At 32.9% G+C, this 21,542-nt stretch overlaps 1 protein-coding gene and 1 long non-coding RNA gene across 2 annotated transcripts in view; one reads left to right on the top strand and one right to left on the bottom strand.

The window, feature by feature from the left end:
• LOC142319785 (facilitated glucose transporter protein 1-like) overlaps window positions 1-21,542 on the bottom strand; it is a 291,657-nt gene that overhangs the window by 260,038 nt on the left and 10,077 nt on the right. The window contains exon 2 of the mRNA XM_075357465.1: window positions 5,249-5,490. Coding sequence (XP_075213580.1) covers window positions 5,249-5,449 — 201 coding nt within the window. The 5' untranslated portion in view covers window positions 5,450-5,490. The remainder of the gene's footprint in view (window positions 1-5,248; window positions 5,491-21,542) is intronic.
• Window positions 19,570-21,542, top strand: part of LOC142319786 (uncharacterized) — an 88,189-nt gene continuing 86,216 nt past the window's right edge. The window contains exon 1 of the long non-coding RNA XR_012755272.1: window positions 19,570-20,040. This is a non-coding gene — a long non-coding RNA (uncharacterized LOC142319786). The remainder of the gene's footprint in view (window positions 20,041-21,542) is intronic.

Below are 21,542 nucleotides of genomic sequence, written 5' to 3'. Positions count from 1 at the left end.
TACAACTCTAGGGCCAATGAAAATAAGTTCCACTTATGATATATCGTTGAAAAGCTCTCAATCATAACTGCTTATTACTGCAATTAAGAAATAGTCCAAAATTCAAAGTTTCTTTGGATTTTGGACTTTTTAAGACACTTTTGGTCCAGTCAATTGCAATCAAAAGGGGGGGTGCACAACTAGATGTTACAACAGTCCTAAATTCAAAATTTCAACATCCTACGCCTAATCGTTTCTGATTTATGCGAGATACATACGTACGTTATACCGATGTCACGCCAAAACTAGTCATAATGGATTCGGGAATGGTCAAAATGGATATTTCCGTTGAAATCTAAAAACCGAAATTTTTCGCGATTACAATACTTCCTTTCCTTTGTATATAGAAGTATAAAGGGCGGTTATCGAACTATTTTTGGGGATTTTACAATATTTTTCTCGGAAATTATCGGTACTACAGTTCTCGAACTAATTTGTTTTTTCAATTTTCACGTAAAATTGCTTACAAAATCACTAATTTTGCTCTAAGTTGGTGTAATTTTATAAAAATATTATTTGAGCCTTAGAGTAGAAATTTAGACAAAATCGTTTCACTAAGCATAACTCAATAACAAAGCGTTTTTGGACCTATATTTATATGAACTGTTTTCAATATTTTGATGAGAGAAAAAGGTATTTTTGAGGAATGTGTATTTATTCGTATGTATTTACGATATATAATGCACTCTTCAACACATTTTTCTTTTCTTTCTATTTATTTAACTGTGATTATTCGTTCATCATAATTATACTTACATATTTTTTTAGTTAAATATTATTAATATATATTTTACTACCACAAAATGAAGGAAATTTTTAATTACCTCACCATTAACATTAACTGTTACATAAAGTCTTTTCCAGAACCTAGAAAATGTTAAATGCACATAAAGAGTTAACTGATCAATGACCAGTTATTTTCCTTTAAAAATACCGATCAAAAAAAAAACTAAAAAAAAAAAAATAGAATGTTTTATGCACTTTTTTTTTAAAATCGACTTTGATTCTCAAATGAGCGCATTCTGACCGCGTTAGGCGTTTGGATGACAAACATTGCTCTTTAATATAGGATAATTAAAGAACGTGCGGATGAAAATTTTGTACATAGTATAATTTTGTTTTCAAGTTTTTTACATTTATTTAAACATATACACAGTGGCGGCTCGCGTATAGGCACTGTGGAATTGCAACACTCCCTACTTCCTCTTGATATTATAGATAATATCAATTAATATAATGAATCCTTATCTCTTTAATTCTTTCTTTATACTTGTACAATATGTAATCCTTAGCTTAATGTCAATAGCTGCCCCCCAATTTACGATAAAGATACAAAACTTTTTATATGGAAGCTGCACGCGAGGCTGTGAGGTAAAGAGAGCACTGTCGCTCCCGTAGTGCCGATCCTGGCATACTGGTGGAAGGTAATTTTTTTTTACTCCGCGTGTTAATGGAACGTTCCTTGTTCGTTCTCTTTTCTAGTTTAGTCGGCCAAAGGAATGTGAAAGTGGTTTAGTCGTTTTTTCAGTTGCGATCAGAAGATGGCGGAAAGCAAGAGCTCTTTGATTGCCAAATCTGTCCAAAAACACGCTGGAAGGGCGAAAGAAAAGGTAATTAGTAAAAACTAATTACGTATTTGTTTTTGTGTACATAGAAATTTAAATTAAGCATCGTTGGACTGTAGTGATTTTAAGCGGACATTTTATTAAGTTATCTAATAATACTAAAAACTATTATCTGAATTGACATTATACTATTTATTCGGTAGTACCACATTCTTGAATGTGATAAAGTGTAGAATTAGATTATTATCCTGCTTACACCTATTCTATTTGATTCATTTTTTCAGTTGTTTTATTTAACAGAAATCTTTAACGGTGAAGGTGTTGAAAAGGCCCAGAGAAAAAGTTTACTGGAGCAGCACCCCCACTAATTTTAGCTACATGCCGTCACTACATACAGATACACATACGTGCATATTTATATAGGCTATAACAATCCCGCTAATGTAAGAATTCCAACGCGGGGTCACACATCTAAATCGGTTCAGCTGATACGTTGAAACAAACATATTACACTTCTTTTTGGGCAGTCATGTAAAAATACATACAAAATTATTACACTAGCAAAAAAATGTTGTGTATATTATACAAAAATCACTAGTATTGTGATCCGTACATTTCGCACATTTTGTGATAAATTTAATATTTATATTCTTGCTAAATTTAAAATTATATTTTCTACAATGAAAAATAAATTTAAAATAAAATATAAGGTACAATTTTCAATGTTAACTAACTGTAGAATGTTAAGTCAGAGTCAAAAATAACACTATTTCAACGGACAACAAATATTAATGACTGATGAGAGTCGAAGAAATACTTTTACTATATACCCTTGTTTTTTTGGAGGGAGGGTATCTAAAAAGGTATTCAAAATATTATTACAAGGGAAAAACTATAAAAAATAAGTTTATTGAAAACAAAGATAAAATTATTAACATAAAACATTTAATAGTATATAAAGCTACGATGTTTTACTGTAGTAATACTGGAACGGTCTCTCAGCGACAAAATTAGTCTTAAAATGGAGTAATATGTGAAAAATCGACGTATCCAAAAACAGTAATCGTTAATAGACCGACTGAAAATGTGCTGTAACATCTGAAGTGAAAACCAAGTGTTGGGTATATCAGCAACGGTGATTCGGCGACGGAAACAACCCGCTGCGCACTTCTACACTCGTTTAACAAAGATGTCTATCATCCGCCAATTGAAAACGGAAAATTTTATCAACTATTATAACATTCAATGCGACGCCTAATAGCAAAGAACGTTAGTGAAAAATATATTTAAAATTCAGAAACGCACATGAGCGTAACAAACATACAAAAAAAATAAAAGAAATACCGAAAGATCGAGTAAATCAATCAAGAATCAATATCTTAATTTCTAATAGAAAAAAAAATAGTTTTATAATTCATAATAATATACAGGGTTATCATAAAAGAATGGTGCGGTTTCAGTAATTCATAGCAAGATTGTAGGGAAATTTCTCGATGTTTTATTGGTATCCCTGAACGCCTCCAACTCAAAAATTTGTTTATCAGCAGTTGTAACCACAACGTCAGTTCTTGTATTGTTGTTGCGGTGAGTTTAGTGAGTTACTATGTTCTCGGATGAATACAAAGCAAAGTGTGTTTTATTGATGGCTGAATTAAATCCGTAATTTTAGTTCAACGTACGTTTCGACGTGAATTCGGAAGAGATGCGCCACACAAAAATAACATAACACGTCGGTTCAAACGATTCGAAGAAACTGGATCGGTTAAGAAACAGAAATCAACCGGCAGACCAAGTGTACCGGACGAAACGGTTGAACTAATTAGACGATCGGCGATTAGAAGTCCTGGGAAGTCCATCCCCCGTCGAAGCGTCGAATTAGGTATTCCAAAATCAACAGTTCACAAAGTTTTACGTAAAAAACTGAAATTACACGCTTATAAAATCCAGATACTGCAGGAATTGAAACCCGATAATGGTGTAAAACGTTACGATTTCGCTGTTGAAATGTCGGACAAAATAAGTGAAAACGAATCATTTTTAGACGATATCATTTTTACAGACGAAGCTACATTCCATTTGAATGGATGCGTTAACAGACACAATTTAGGAACATGGGGCTCTGAAAACCGACACGCAATTATCTAGAAACAACGCGATTCTCCTAAAGTTAATGTTTGGTGTGGTGTGATGAAAAATCGTGTAATAGGGCCTTTCTTCTTTGCTGAAAAAAATAATTAATGGAGTTGCGTATCTTGACATGTTAACCGATTATTGCTTTCCTCAGCCGAATGAACTCGAAAACATTCATCGACTTCATTTCCAACAAGACGGTGCTCCCCCGCACTTCAATGCATCGGTCACGGCCGCTTTGAACGAAAAATTTGGAGATCGATGGATAGTCCGGCAAGGACCCGTACTTTGGCCTCCAAGGAGTCCAGACCTGATACCTTGCGATTTTTTCTTGTAGGGGTACATCAAATGCGTTGTTTATACACGAAAAATTCGCGACCTATACCGCTTAAAAAACAGGATTAATGAAGCGATGACAACCGTTAACGAAGAAATGTTAACTAATGTTTGGAGAGAAGTCGAGTATCGTTTGGACATTTGTCGAGCTACTAAGGGCGCACATATTGAAATTTATTAATTATGTAAAAAAATGTTTGAGACGACATTTTTGAAAAATAAAAAAACATAAACTGTAAGTAATTCCGTTTTAATTTAAACCATGTTCAAAACCGCACCATTCTTTTATAATAACCCTGTATTATGCAACTAGCCTTTAACGTTACCCATTGATGCACGAGTGCGAAGTAAATAAATTTGCGATCAATGGCAAGTATCGTAAACTTTACAAGAGCGCATTAACGACCATTATAGATAAATACATACCGTATTTTTTCTACGGCTGAGTAAATACTGAGATCACTGACTTAAATTAACGATTGAATACATTGTTTACAGAATATGACTTTAATTTTTTTTAAGAATACTTTAAAAAATTCATTTCTGTGGCAATAGGTTAGTAGTCATAAGTTTTGCCTTTTCTTTAATATCGATCGATGTTAATATCTTCCTCAGAATCCGACATAACTAAAAGGATAAACAGTTAATACAAAAACTTAGTTACCTATTGGTGTATTTTCAAATTAACCTCTGCCTGTTAAATACTAAATCGGATTAAAATCATAATAAAAAAAAAAAAAAAAACAGTTAACGCATTAAACGATACCTGCTTCTGATTGGTCAATACTTGAAAAGAGTAGATTTTTTTTTTATTGAACACCTGTATAATAAGGAAAATCTGTTTCATAATGATCCTCATTATGATACAGGTTCCAGCTGCGTAATTCAATGCAGCCGTAGAAAAATACAATCTAATTCATATGGATTTAATATCAATTAATACCCTTTTTCATTCAGTAAAAGTATAAAATGTTACGAAACGGTTTGGTTTAAAGGTTATAACCTATAAAAGATTGTATTGGCTAACAAACCGCTTTTTTTAAACAGAAACTAATATTTTAACGGCATGTTTTAAAAACGTTTATGAAAATCAATAAAATTATTTTTAATACATATTGTTTTCTTATTACTACTATATTAATTAACGATAATAAATTTTTTAAATAAAAATAAATTACCTGCTGTTTGCTAATAAAAGCTCTTTCTCTTGTATATATGGGAACATCTTGATCTGTAAAAGACGATGACAATGACGTATGTCTGGTGCGGTTCGGTTCAGGTACTTGTAGAAGCGCAATACTTTGTGCTGCTAATTGAGGTCTTAATGGATGATCCTCTTCGATATAACCTACGTCCGAATCAGGACTATCTCTCTCCATTGTTTTTAGAAGATGAAATGAATTAATGAAGTTGTATAAACCTGTAAACATATAAATGTATTAATTATATAAAGATTCGATTTAATAATCGATCTATAATTTATTTTCTTTAATTTAATACACTTAATTTATATATACACTAGCCGCTCGGCCCGGCTTCGCCGGTCTCGCTTCGCTCGGCGCTTTGGTTTTCCAGATTTCCAAAGTTCTTTTTTCAACTGGAAAATTTTTGACGTTATCAACTTTACTCCAAGTTAAGAGCTTAATGTTTTTTAGAAAAAATTTCATGAAATTTATATACGTTATCTGATAACAGAAAATCCATTTTTTTTTTCATTTACCGACATGGGGACTGCGCCCCCAAACCCCACTCAAAAAATAACTTGCATATAACAAATGTGAAAACATTTTCGGTAGATAATTTGGAAAAAACAACGTGATTTTTAATTTTTTTTTTAACTGAGGGGGAAATCCACCTTCAACCCCCCCCCCCCATCAACTAATGTTTGCATACAGTCTGGAAAAATAACTTCAACTTTTTTACATGAATCACTATTAAATAAATACAATACTTTTCTTAGTTAGGGTTCATTTTTACTCAGCTATTCTTTGTAATAAATTTTCAACCTAAATTTTGTAACTGAAAACTTTGGGATTCAATTTCAACGCTTTTATAGTTTTACGTTTAATTTAAATAACTTAATTTGAAAAATTGATGGATTAGAGACTACGAATTCTAAATTTTTCAATGCTACACAGATACTTTTCATGGAGATTTATAAAAAGTACAAAAAACATAATCAGGAATAACTTGGATTCCATAATAATACCTAAGGATTATAATTAAGAAAATCATTAATAACAAAGCAATTAAATATTCCTTAACTATTGTAGTTAAAAATATTTAATGGCCAATAGGCTTAAAGAGTGAGTAAGTATAGAATTTAATCGTTTTTAATAGAAACATAACCCTAGCCATACTGATAACAGGAAGTTGCTTTAGAGACGCCGTTTTGTTCCTTTAGTTTTACGTGTGTTCGTGTGAGATTGAGTTAGTTGCCAGTTCAGCTGCTGCTATTGGCTCAAAGCGGACCACGTGATTGATGCAGAGAGTACCGCGTGATGCGCCGAATGGCTGCGCACAAGCGACTCTCTCCCGCTGAATACTCTTAAATATTAACTAAATCCCTTTCTTTTATTAATGAAATAAAAATACACCTGACCACCATGAGACATGTACTAACGAATTAGAATTTTCCGCTAGTGATCGCTACATATCGGTACCTACTTTTTGGTAATAGTTCATTATTTTATGAAGAAAAAGAAATATATAAAAAAAAAATATTATTAACATATATTTTGCATATATATCGATTAAAAAAATATATATATATATTACGTAATAAATATATAATACGAGGGCTATTCAGAAAGTAAGGAACGTTTTGGAATTTTAAAAAACCAAGTACAAGAAAACCTTTTACTATGTACATGTGAAAGAGGGACTAAAATACTACTTTTCAACATAATCACCATACAAATTCAGGCACTTCTCATAGCGGTGGACAAGCTTTGAAATTCCTGTGTCATAGAATTCTACCGCCTGTGATCTCAACCACTCAGTGACGCACCCATCTTGCACAAAATTTGTGGTAGCCTAGCTTCTGTGATACAATTTCAAACAGTCCGTGAAACTTGTAGGAAACATAGAGAAAGCTCAGTTATTGTGAAACGGCGGTTTTCACGAATCTTTTCGTCAACTTAGGAGACCAGATCGTCAGTCACAATGCTCGGACGTCCACTCTTCTCTTTATCGTGAACGTTTGTTCGGCCATTTTTAGACTGAATTCAACACTTCCTGACAGAACTTTCACTCATTACGTTGTTCCCGTACACTTCACACAGTTCCCGATGAATTTCTATTGGTTTTAAGTTTTTTGCCGACAAAAAACGAATCACAGACCGCACCTCACAACTGGCGGGATTTTCGATTGCAGCACACATTTCAAATTTGTATATAAAAAAACGGGCAGTGCGGAGATGTTCCCGTTGTCACGGCTGGACGCTGACTGAGGTGCCGGAATGGAATGGAATGCAAAGTTGGCAGGAGTCTATTACTCCCTACTTTATCGCAGAACCTGGACAGAGTCCCTTGCTGCTGGATCATTCTAATCGGGCTTGTTTTTTAAAAGGTTATTTTTTCGGCACTGAGGTGCCGAGCACGGCACATCAATATATACGCGATTGGCGTGCGCCTGGCGGCGTCAGATGGAAACGTTCCTTACTTTCTGAATATCCCTCGTAATATAACAAGTATGACCATCATGAGACACGTACTAACGAATCGGGATTTTCCGCTGGTGATCGGTACATTCCGGTGCCTGTTATAAGAACGCATTATTACTTATTGTTGTACGGAATGACACTACTAGGACTACTGGAATTTATATGCTAAGCTAAGGGGAACGGACACACACACCGACAGACTTACAAATGCCCTTTAGTAGGTTAGGATTATTCCAGTTGAGATAGTGTCGAGTTATTTAATTTTATTCCGGAGGAAATGAAAACTGTTTTTTTAATCTAGATTCTAGAGCGAGTCGCTTCAAGAATTTTCGCAATAACTTAGTTATTTATGTTTGAAAAAACAAGGTACCATTTTCTTTATCATAAAATGATTAACTTTTTTTTAAACATAACATTTAAATAAATCAACGGTTGCAAAGATATTAACAATTAAGAAGTTCATATGGCCGCCATTTTGAAGTGGATTGTGAGTCAGATTCATTATTTTTATTCAAGTAAACGTCTAAGTACTTTCTCTCTTTTTCTGTTTATTCCTCGGAACCACCGTAAGGTATTACTTAAGAGGATGAATGAGGATGATATGTATGAGTGGAAGTCTTGTACAGTCTCAGATCGACCATTCCTGAGATGTGTGGTTAATTGAAATCCGACCACCAAAGGACACCGGAATCCATGATCTAATAATATTCAAATCGGTATAGTCCGTGTAAGTCGATTTCATTCCAGATTTTAGCTAGCAAGTCGGGCGTTAGCTCTACAGCTGCGGCGTTAATTCTAAGTCTTACCTTAAGAAGATCGGCAGGAAAAAGTGGTACACAAACCCGATCTTTAATGAGACCTTACAAGAAAAATCTGGGGAGGTAGGTGGCCATCCAATTGGACCTTCATAACCAAACCACCGACCTCGGAATCAAGTATCAAGAAAATCTCGGACTTGTAGGCGGTAGTAAGGTGGTGCCCCGACTTCCTGATAGTAATGGCGTTCACCTTGGTCATCATCATCGTCTAAATAAGGAATTAGAAAATTTTGAAGCATGTCAAGATAAACGATACCATTTACAGTTGCCTCCTGTAAAAAGAACGGACCGCTCTGTGTGGAAGAACACTCTTAACGAAGATTTAGTGCCAAAAGTAAATTGTATGTCTAATAGGAGGACCCCTACCGTACACCATACGAAAAAGTCAGCAACTGCAGTTGCTAACTGACAGCAAATCGTGAAACCAAAACACACAGCGAACACGTTTCGCACTGGTAAATTTATCCATTTTTTGACAGCGCTGGTGGCCGAATTTGGTAATAATGAATTACGTGAATCAAAACGTGTTTTGCTATGAAAATGAGACTTCAACCGAATCTATAAATTATCTCAATAAATTTTTATATGCTTTTAAAAGTGTGAGGGGAATGGGGAAAAAAATGGGGAATTTCCATCAGACTTCAAAAAAAGTGTTATAGTTATGATACCAAAGAAAGCAGGGGCAGATAAATGTGAAGAATACAGAACAATTAGTTTAACTAGTCATGCATTAAAAATCTTAACTAGAATTTTATACAGAAGAACTGAGAGGAGAGTGGAAGAAGTGTTAGGAGAAGACCAATTTGGTTTCAGGAAAAGTATAGGGACAAGGGAAGCAATTTTAGGCCTCAGATTAATAGTAGAAGGAAGATTAAAGAAAAACAAACCGACATACTTGGCGTTTATAGACCTAGAAAAGGCTTTCGATAACGTAGACTGGAATAAAATGTTCAGCATTTTAAAAAAATTAGGGTTCAAATACAGAGATAGAAGAACAATTGTTAACATGTACAGGAACCAAACAGCAACAGTAATAACCGAAGAACATAATAAAGAAGCCGTAATAAGAAAGGGAGTCCGACAAGGATGTTCCTTATCTCCGTTACTTTTTAATCTTTACATGGAACTAGCAGTTAATGATGTTAAAGAACAATTTAGATTCGGAGTAACAGTACAAGGTGAAAAGATAAAGATGCTACGATTTGCTGATGATATAGTAATTCTAGCCGAGAGTAAAAAGGATTTAGAAGAAACAATGAACGGCATAGATGAAGTCCTACGCAAGAACTATCGCGTGAAAATACACACGAACAAAACAAAAGTAATGAAATGTAGTAGGAATAACAAAGATGGACCGCTGAATGTGAAAATAGGAGGAGAAAAGATTATGGAGGTAGAAGAATTTTGTAATTTGGGAAGTAGAATTACTAAAGATGGACGAAGCAGGAGCGATATAAAATGCCGAATAGCACAAGCTAAACTTATATTTCAGTAAGAAATATAATTTGTTTACATCAAAAATGAATTTAAATGTCAGGAAAAGATTTTTGAAAGTGTATGTTTGGAGTGTCGCTTTATATGGAAGTGAAACTTGGACGATCGGAGTATCTGAGAAGAAAAGATTAGAAGCTTTTGAAATGCGGTGCTATAGGAGAATGTTAAAAATCAGTCGGGTGGATAAAGTGACAAATGAAGAGGTATTGCGGCAAATAGATGAAGAAAGAAGCATTTGGAAAAATATAGTTAAAAGAAGAGACAGACTTATAGGCCACATACTAAGGCATCCTGGAATAGTCGCTTTAATATTGGAAGGACAGGTAGAAGGAAAAAATTGTGTAGGCAGGCCACGTTTGGAATATGTAAAACAAATTGTTAGGGATGTAGGATGTAGAGGGTATACTGAAATGAAACGACTAGCACTAGATAGGGAATCTTGGAGAGCTGCATCAAACCAGTCAAATGACTGAAGACAAAAAAAAAAAAAAAAGTGTGAGGTGTTTTTGAAACACCCGTATAATAATATAAATACAAAATATAATTTACCCCGAAATTTTATAATTCTTTAATTTTATCATGTTTTATAAAATTTTATTTTACTGAAAAGCTGTTATTCTTCGAAGTTGATCTATTTTATCCTGTAACTGGTGAATAGCGATAACTCTGAGAGCAAAATTCCTTACATAATTACTAAAAATTATTTCCGATTATTCTAGATCTATACGCTTTAGCGCCGGCGAATATGTGACACAGATTGCTAGTCGATTAGTACAAATTAACGTCATTTAACTATTTACATATTATAGCTTTTTTTTTAATACGTACATCTATTAGATAACAGTAATTGCAATTAATACTGAATTTATAATAAATGAGTTTATAATTATTATTATCTTAGAGTTTTGTTTTTTATTTATATTTTGCCTTATTTTTAGAAACATTTGCGCTCATAAAATGGAATTTTAATGATTTAAATTACATATTTTTGGTGTTACATTTTTATCGTATTATTTTTTATAGTATTTTTTCTATATTTTATTGATGACAGTATGTTTCTTTGTGCTAATTAATATTTAATTTCTAGTTATTAAAGATAAAACGAATTTATATAGGAATGCGAACGATACGAAACAGGTGCAAGTAACATACATGCCAAAAATGCTCGTACAGGGCATTTACCAGGTCAATTGATTTATATCTTTAATAAAAATAAATTTCGTTAAAAAAATAAATAAATAAAATTTGGACGCCATAATATTTTCTTATTTTATATTCTTATAAAATAAGCATATATTATAGTTTCTTTCTTACTACTGATAAATAAATTTATTTGTCATAATTTCATTAATTTTAACACGACCGCCCAGAAAGGAGTGTAATGTATTTAGGGTGTATGTATTTATGTATGTTTGCTCGACCGTAGCAGGTAGACCGTATGTATGTAGCTCAACGGCTGAACCGATTTAGATGTATGACCCCGTGTTGAAATTCTTACGATACTGAGTGTCATAGACTATATAAATAAATAAATATACATATATGTATATTTGTAGTAGTGGATATTTGCTGGTTGAAACATAAACTTTAATAAATTGAATTAATTAACTGTGAGCTGTGAGCCTCATCCCTGTGTAAGCTTGGTTTGAACTGAATGACTCGAATCAATCGAACGAATAGAATTACAAAAATAATAGAGTTAAATTTATGAAAAATAAAATAATATTAATTAAATTTCTATTTAATAATAATGGGCTTTCCCTGGACTGACTGCATGTCAGGCTAAAGTGGTGAGGTGATGCGAGCACCTCGTGCGAGGCTAGACTAATCATCGTCATCAATTGGTAACAAACGGGATCCCCCTAGAGCGCTGTTTTGGAAGGTGTAATGGGGTGCTCTTATAATATATCTGCAATCAATCGTTCGATTTTCAAAATTGAATCGGGTTATTTTTTAGTAGGTTGAAGGTTAACTTTTGCACGCGTCAGGTACACTCTCAATCTACCACATCACTATTATTCGGAAATGCTGTTATATCTTCGCAACCAATCTTTCGATTTTCATAATTTCAACGGGTTACGAGGCTCGGCTGATAAAATTTGCACGTATATGCGTAGCATGGGATTGAAAAGAGATATTGGAATAAAAATCAAAAATGAATAAAGGCAGAAAATATTAGTTACAAAAAGCAGTATTTATTTTTCAATATAATTCCCGTTTACACTGATATACTCTTCCCAACGTAAGACAAGTTTTAGCATTCCGTCTCTGAAAACTTCTGGCGGTCTTTCTCGTTTCCAAGTGGCCAAAGTTTCCTTCACCTCATCGTCAGTAATGTAATGATTACCTTTGAGATCCCTCTTGAGATGAGGGAAAAAGTGGAAATCGTACAGGGCCAAATCAAGCTTGCGGAAAAAATTTACGGAGTCAAACTTCAACTTGCAGAAAGCCATCAGACAGGTTGCGCGGAACCTATTGTGCACAGATGTTACGGTAACCCAACTGCTTGATAATATGGCCTACTCGTTCTTTAGTTATGCCTAACTAAATAGCGATGCGTTTCTGGGTGATTTGCAGGTCACTTTGAAGATAATCGTCCAACTCCTTTCGATGTTTCTCGTCAGTCACAGAAACTGGTCGTCCACTGCGAGGTGCGTCATCAATTGTCGCTTTACCAGCTTCAATCCGCGAAATTTCAACTTCCATCTATACACAGTATTCCTGTCAACAGTTTCACTACCGTTAACAGCTTTTAAACGATGAAAAACATTCGTAAGATTCAGATTCTCTGCTGTTAAAAATTTGATCACTGCGCGCTGTTTTAACCGTATTAATATATTGACCATACTCGACTCCATTTTAACTGCTACTGAGAACAAACGGATTTCAACGCAATATCGCAGGTTTTTAGAGGGGGATTTTAGTTATTATATGCCGCCACGCCCAACTCGATAGTACTTTTTGTCTCCGTATAGCACGCTAGTGTGCAAAATTTATCAGCCGAGCGTCGTATTTGCTAGTTTAATACAAAATCACGGTGAAACCAAACCAGAACAAAAATAATAGACTGATATGTTCAGTAACATCGAGTGGCCTGCGCTATGCCGTGACCAGCTTGAGCCCGGCGAGCTCCCATAAACGGTCTTTCTAACGTTTGATGACAATACGATTAGAGGTAATGCTGTCGGTATCAGATTGAAGATCGAGTCCGCTATTGTCGAATTTGGTGCTTTAGGGAGACAGGGCAAAATAGAACGGCGTCTGCTGCCAGTAGTATTGTGCTGGACTGTGATGATCCATAAAGTACAAGGAACTACCCTTGTTAGAGGTGTCGTAGATGTGAACACTTACATCTTTGCCAGCGTCTACGTAGCACTGAGTCGCGTGAGACAGTCGGAGAGTTTAGCCATTAGTTGTTTGGATCCCAGAAAATTGCTGTATGATCCGCACGATAAAAAGTCTCTCCAGGAACTCAATCGCTTGAGAAATCTATATAAGTTTATATTGGTATACGCCAATTAAATAAATAAACTGAAATATTTACAGTTTCCTTATTTGGTTCAGTACCGTAAATACGTTATGTCCATAAGTTTTCGAATCGTGAATTTTTCTCGACGATCACTAAAAAGTATTAAATAATAAAAATTAAAAAATAAAATAAATTGAAGTAAAAAAGCTACAATAAATCGAACTAAAAAAAAAACAAAACAGAAAACAAGGTAAGGAAATAAAGAACTAAACAACGTTATGAACTTTTTAATGAAAAAAATAATGGTAGAACCAATCAACTTTCAGACAGTGTTAATTTGTTTAAATATATTTTTCAGACATAAAGGCTACTTAATGTAGAATAATTACTATTTAATAAAGGTAATTACTATTCAGAGCATCCCGACTGCATTTAAATATTTTCGTTGAAGGACAAAATTTTCTTATCAGTGTAAGATCTGGTGAGAACTTAATCATTAAACACCTTAAATGCCTGCTATTTCTACAAGATAAATATATTTAAACAAATTAAAACTGTCCGAAAATTGATTGGTCACCCATTATTTTATTTAATTAAATTCTTCATATCGATGTTTAATCCTTTATTTCCATACTTTGTTTTCTTTTTTTAGTTAGATTTATTATAGTTTTTTTTATTTTAATATATTTATTTTTATTTTTTAATTTTTATAATGTTTTTTTTTATTATTTTTTGCGTTATTAGATTTTAATGGGGGTTCCTTTCTCTATCTCACTATGTTAAATATCTTTTATTAAAAGAATTAAGGCCATAATAATTAATAACCAATGAAATTTGAAACAATTTTTGAATAAAAAAAATCTGATGTGGACACTACGTGATTTCCTTGTACGGATATTAAATTACATATACACATAATTTAAAATGAAAACTACATAAAATTTTACTTCATTAATAATTTCTGATATTTTTTCAAATTTTTTTTACTATTATTATTGAATTATTTACTGTAAAACATTTTTACAATAAGAGGTTAATAATTATTAATAAATCAATATATTTAGATTAAAAAAAAGGTAAAAAAAAAGGAGATGGAAGTCTGATTTGAATCGATGTGCTATGTCTTCCTCTTGTAAGATCCAAATATTTCATTAATTAAAATTTTATTTGGCTGCAACTCTGGAACCAATGAAAATAAGTACCATTTATGATATACCGTTGAAGATCTCTGAATGAGAGCTTATTACTCCAATTAAGAAAAAGTTCAAAATCCAAATTTGTTTGGATTTTGGGCGTTTTTGGACACTTTTGGTTCTGTCGATTGTAATCAGAAGGGGAGGTGCACAACTAAATGTTACAGCAGTCCTAAATCCAAAATTTCGACATCCTACGACTAATCGTTTTTGAGTTATGCGAGATACATACATATGTAAAGAGGTCACGCCGGAACTAGTCAAAATGGATTCAGGGATGATCAAAATGGATATTTCCGTTGAAATGTGATAACCGAGATTTTTCGCGATCACATACTTCCTTTACTTCTTTTAAGGAAGTAAAAAGGGATTATTATTATTATAAAAGTTTAAAATACACCTTTTTTTTACTGATCTACCAATATTAAATACTTTTTCTGCCGATATTCTGAATTATTTTTATTTTATGTTTCTTAACTAGAGAAACTGTTTTCTAATTAAATATAAACCATTCTAAAATTGGGAAAAAAATTGTCAGGATAACAAGCATCGCTCGTCAGATTTACAAAAATAAAAACTGAAGTGGTTGTCCGTTACCTGAACCAAACACTTTTGCATAGTATCATGCCAAATAAATTGAAATTCAGAAAGTATTCATTCAGTTCCATAAAATGACACTTTCATTCTGTTCATTACAAGTACCTGTATAATGAAAATTATTGCTATCAAAGAATACAATTCTGACTGGTTCTTCTTCATTTACTTTACATTATTATAACGACAAGAAAGATTGAAATAACTAGAGTAAAGCAACGAATTAATGCTACGGATTAATTCCGTGGCCGAGTGGTAGCGTGTCGGCCTTACATCCGGATGTCCCAAGTTCGAATCCTGGTCGGGCATGTCATTTTTCATACCCTACAGAAATTCAATTTCCATTTCCCACGCACAAGCTTCAAGCTTATGTAACGAAATCATCAAACAAAATAAGATAAAATGTATCCCTCTGTCGAGAAACAGAGCATTTAGTAGACGTTAAATATTTGAACATATTAAACAATATCCTCTAGTTACAATGAAAGTGAAAGACTATCAAAAATTAAAATTTGGAAAACTTTTCAACAGCTATATTATGAAAATACACAAGCAAAAGGAAAACCGAGAACTTTCTTAAACTAATAATCCGTTAGTAACATTAATAATTATTAGCTTATCACAAAAAGTAGAGCACTCCAATAAAATATTTAGTCGCTTACAAAACCTAAGCTGTAAGAACCCACGGTTTGATTAAAAAAATATATTTCTTACAGTAATTAGATAACGTTTCCGATTAAATATTGTCTCCATTCAAATATTGTCGCCTAACATACTGAATAACACCTTTAATAATGATGCAGATACTTTAAAAACATTATAATTTTCAATTTCTGTACTTATTAGAATGGCGCCTCGGACTACGGCCCAACCCTGAGTCTCCTTCTAGATACGGAAATACACGCTCGGTTAAATTTATACATTTTCATAATAATACAAATATTAGTAACCAAGTACACAAAGTGACTACAGGATAAGGACGTGCGCGATAAACATATTTGTTTTCGCCTCGCCTTTAATCTATAACTTAAAACCGTATATTATCGGAAATAGTATTCAAAACACCGCCTTTATTTATTTAAATAAATTCCTTTTTATCGGTGACGTAAATTAAAAAAACTAAACAGGGTGATATTAGATTTAAGGTAAAACTATGTAAACAATGCATTACTATTTTATCTATTAAAGTATTATGGTGTTGCTAATATTATTATCAAATCTACGTGATGAAAAATGATAACACCTGTCAGCAAATATGTTTATTGATAATGCATAGATACCATATACACAGTATCCCAAGAAGAAACTTTCAGGACATATGTTCTACCGGTGAAAATATTGAAAAAAGTTCATATAAACATATATCTAGAAACTCTTTGTTTTCGAGTTACGGCTAGCGAAAGATTTCGCCCGGATTTCAACTCTTCTAATAAAGAGAAATTCTACTGTAAACTTTAGGGCCCAAATTACAAAGTAAAGTTAGTGATTTCTTATATAATCTGAGCCGGGAAATTGGATGAAATAGATCCCAGAATTGTAACTCCAGTAGGTTTTATGATATCCGACGTAAAACACAAAATTTGGTCTCCAAAAACATGTTTTTTTTTTTGTTTTTTTTTTTACTTCCTTACACGAAGTAAAGGAAATATTTTGATCACGAAAAATTTCGAGTTTCAACGGAAATATCCATTTTGATTAGTTTCGGCGTGACGTCTGTATATGTGCGTATCTATCTCGCATAACTCAAAAACGCGTAGGATGTTAAAATTTTTTGGATTTAGAACTGTTGTAACATCTAGTCGTGCACCTCCCCTTTTGATTGCAATCGACTGAACCAAAAGTGTCCAAAAAATCCCAAAATTCAAAAAATTTGAATTTTCTTAACTGCAGTAATAAGCCCTCATCGAGAGCTGTTCAACATACATCATAAGTGGTACTTATTTTCATCGGTTCCAGAGTTATAGCCAGATAAAATTTTAAATAATAAAATATTTGGATTATTACAAGGTAAAGGCACATCGGTTCAAATTCGATGTGCCTTTTTTTAAACATAAATATATTGATTTATTAATAATTATTAACCTCTGATGTAAAAAAAAAATTAAGATAAATAATAAATCAATAAAACTATAAAAAAAAAAATTAGAAGTTATTAATGAAATAAAATTTTATGAACTTATCATAAAAAGAAATGTGTATATGAAATTTAATAGGCGTAGAAGGAAGTAATGTAGTGCCCACTTCAGATTTTTTTAGATTTATATTACAATATTTCTGTTAAATCATTTGCTGTATTTACATTAATTTTCTCAGAATTAAATTCGCTACAAGCTTCGTTACGAAATCTTCCGCATTTGTCGTTTATAAAACGTATATTATATTAGACCAGCCCGGTGGACAAGAAAAAATAATGGCATTGAAAAATTTCAAAAGGATGTATTTAGATACGTTAGGCTGTTGTATGCTTAATGTCATCTGTAGACTGGATAAACAATTCGGATGAAAATTGGCACAATGATTGCTATATATGGGGCATTGATGCCATTTAATTTTAGTCACAATCGGTCAAGGGGGCATTGACCATTTAATGATAAAGTATATTTATCATTTTAATATAAAATATATGTCAATATATTAACTTAACCAATACCCAGTCCAGAGTGAAATTCAGAGGTGAACTCTCTCAACCCTTCTACATAAAAACTGGATTGAGGCAAGGAGACGGCCTCTCACCACTCCTTTTTAACTGCGCCCTCGAATTTGTCATGAGAAAATGGTATGAAATAAATCCCAAAAATATAAAAATGGGATTTGCAGATGACCTCGCTCTTTTAGCAAATAATATTCAAGAAGCCAAAACACAAATCATGAGCCTTCAAAACCTAGCACAAAAGATAGGGCTTCATATCTCTTTCGAAAAAACTGAACTGATGGCCATAGATCCTCTGGTAATAGAGCACGTTACGGTAAACAATCAGAAAATTAAAATAGTAAAACGATTTAAATATCTAGGGGAAATAATAACTTATAATTTAAATGAAAAAGTGACATGGCAAAACAGGACAAATAAAATGATTAAATCCCAAAAATTAACTAGGTCAACATATAACAAAAAATGCCTTTCTGCTAAAACAAAACTTAAACATTATAAAACTGTAGTACAGCCAGAAGTCACCTACGGAAGCGAGACCCTTTTCAAAATCACTCAGAAAACAAGACCGTCAAGAAATATCATTGAAAAGCTCTGGTTCCAAAAGCTAGAAGTAGGATGGATCAAAGAAATTAGAGAAGATATGAAAGAATTGGGAATTTCCCTGACTGACCTACAGAATAAAACTGGAAAAATTACAAAGCTAAAAGATAAAAGCATTAGATTTAAACAAAAGACAGACAAACGACAAAATACAACGAAGAGGGTGTTTACGGATGAAGAAAAGAAAGCAAGATCTGAACGGATGAAGAAATACTGGGCAGCTCGAAAGAGTAAAATAACACGCTTTTCTCAGAAAAGATCCAACTAAAATTGACTTAAGTGGTCCCATGTTGGCCGTAAAAGCATAATAATAATAATAATATGTCAATATATGTCATTGGAATCTGTAAACTGTACTGGGTTATTTGTATTCACTTATTTGTTTAGTTGAATTATGTATAGATATTTCCTACTGCTAGTTTATGCTATTGTCTCACAACAACACTGTAGATTCATCTATGGTGTGCAAGAAAAATTTTTATCAATATGTAATTGTTTTAAAAATTCTTATACGCATGTACTTTTTAAAATCCTACAAATGTCAAAATAAGTCATGGGTTCCTTATTTCAAAAATTTACTCAAAGAATAGATACATTTTTATATATGTCTTAGGGTAACTAAGATACTTACTTTCTGATGGTGTTTCATCTTATTCAAACCCTCATAAACAGATTAGAGCCAAAAATCCCTTTTGACTTGAAATGTCTTTAAAATCTTCTCGAAATATAAGGGTACTAGAACAGACATATTTAGCGTAGCGAAAAGGTCTGCATCATTCTAACTTAATAACTCCCTAACTATTCGTGTCAGAAACGTAAATGCGGTGTCATTTTATAACTTACATAGTCAGCTCGCCGATACGACTTTGAGTTTACGTCACTGATGAGCGGTTTGGTAGGGGGGGGGGGGGGACATCTCAGATTGCCCAAAACTGGCGCTCTCGTTCATTTCAATTCAGTATAGCTCACGACTTAGACCTGACAGCTCGGTGATTCATGTGTTTGTGTTTAGAGTTTGTCGAGATAGATCGATTTAAGTAATAATAAGTGTATTTTGGACAATATTTGTGTGTAAAAAATTAAAAGAAACATGTGAAAAGTAAAAACATTCCGTACGTCATCCTCACGCCGCGTAAAAGCCAGCCGGAAATATAAATTACGCATATCGTCGGAAAGGGAAGGTTACGGACCACGCAAAGGTACCCCCAATGTCCGGTGCCGAGCGAACGAGAATGTTTCGGGAGGGTCACAAAGCTGACTCGGCGCGCTCAATGAACGCGACAGCGCGAGCATCTCTACCGCTGCTTATTATGCCTTACGTCTCACTTCTCATATCACACACCGACGTTGAACAAAATTATCGTCCAATATTAGTCAAATAAATATCATGTACCATTTAGTGTCTGACTTTACTAGGACTTGAACGCTGGAACTCTCGACTATCCGCTGATTTGGGAAGACGCGTTCACCACTAGACCAACCCGGTGAGTTCTAACCATTTACTGTCTCTTTTATGTTAAAATTAAATTTAGTACGCTGTCAATGTCTCGTTTTTATTTCAATCCAATACACTAAAAACGACTCGCCGACATACAGACCGAACAATTTACCAGTAGAGTTGGCCAAATGAAGAAATTAAAATTTTCCATTGGAGATTCTCAGTTTTGTTCAAAAAAATACGATGGTGGCTTTCCCATTTAACTCTACAGATAAGTTGATCGATCTGTAGCTCGGAAGAACTTCATCAAAGGTTTTTAACATTTCATGTTAAACCAACGGCGTGCGCCCCGACTTTTTTTTTAAATTTTTTATCGTTTCTAGACTCGGTCACATTCTTGTACTAATTAATAAATTCCATTACAATAATATATCAACTAGATTTTGTAATATTTAGGCGATTTCATTCAAGGGTGCAGAATAGTGTCTAATTTTTTTTTTTTGCTTTTTTATGATTAGTTTTGCATATCTTCAAATTATAAAACGTATTTTTATGCACTTTAGTATAATGAATTCTAGATAAGGGTCACTGATGCTATTTAATTTTGGTTACAAACTTAGAAACCAATTTCCAAAGAGTTAATAACTCATCTCAGGTTTGTTTGTTTTTTTTTTTTTTTTGCTTTTTTGTAAGTAGTTTTTAAATTTATTTAAATTATTTTTACGATTATTCATAACATACTTTATATAAATTATTATATAAAACTCATTAATAATTGTATAAATTATTATTACACAAAATAAATTACAGAATGGAGTAAAGAAGCGGTTAAACATCGAATCTCAGAATCTGTAAAATTAGAAAGCGAAAAAAATTAACCTTCGCAGATGACGTAGTTGTCCTAGCTACAAATACAGAAGAAGCAAAATTAATTACTGGCAGAAGACGGCAAAAAAATAGGTTTAGAAATGTCGTATGAAATAACAGAATTTAAAAACAATGATAAGAACTGTGTAGATGAAATAAACTTTTAAAAGGGGCAAAATATACATAAATAACCAAATTTAAATATCTTGAAAAGTAACAACACCGACTCTACTAGAAAAATAAAGAATTAAAAGTAGGATTCGTAAAATGGAAACAGCTTATAGACTGATAACGGATGTTTACAATATGAAACTCCTAAGTTATAAAGCGTAAGACGACACTACAAAACAGTAACTTGCCCAGAAGACTAATACGCAAACGAATGTTTAGGAAAGTTTAGTGTAAAAAATTTTAAAAAAAAGAAGAATTTTAAGGAAAATTTTTGAACCCAAAAGAACAGAGGAAGGTTATAGGCTTAAATCTAACAAAGAAATTTACCAATAAATACAAGATTTAGAAACGGAAATGCGGGAAAGAAGAATGAGGTTTTTGTATCATATTATAGAATGAATGACAATAGACTTACAAAACAATTATATAATTCAGCTTTTAAAAAGATAGAAAAATAGAAATAGGGCGGCACCGGGAAGTAAACCAAGACCTATAAAAAGTAAATAAAAA

The sequence above is a fragment of the Lycorma delicatula genome, chromosome 2 (assembly GCF_047948215.1).
Source record: "Lycorma delicatula isolate Av1 chromosome 2, ASM4794821v1, whole genome shotgun sequence".
In the NCBI taxonomy this organism is placed as follows: Eukaryota; Metazoa; Arthropoda; class Insecta; order Hemiptera; family Fulgoridae; genus Lycorma; species Lycorma delicatula.
This window is presented reverse-complemented; position numbering and strand designations above follow the sequence as displayed.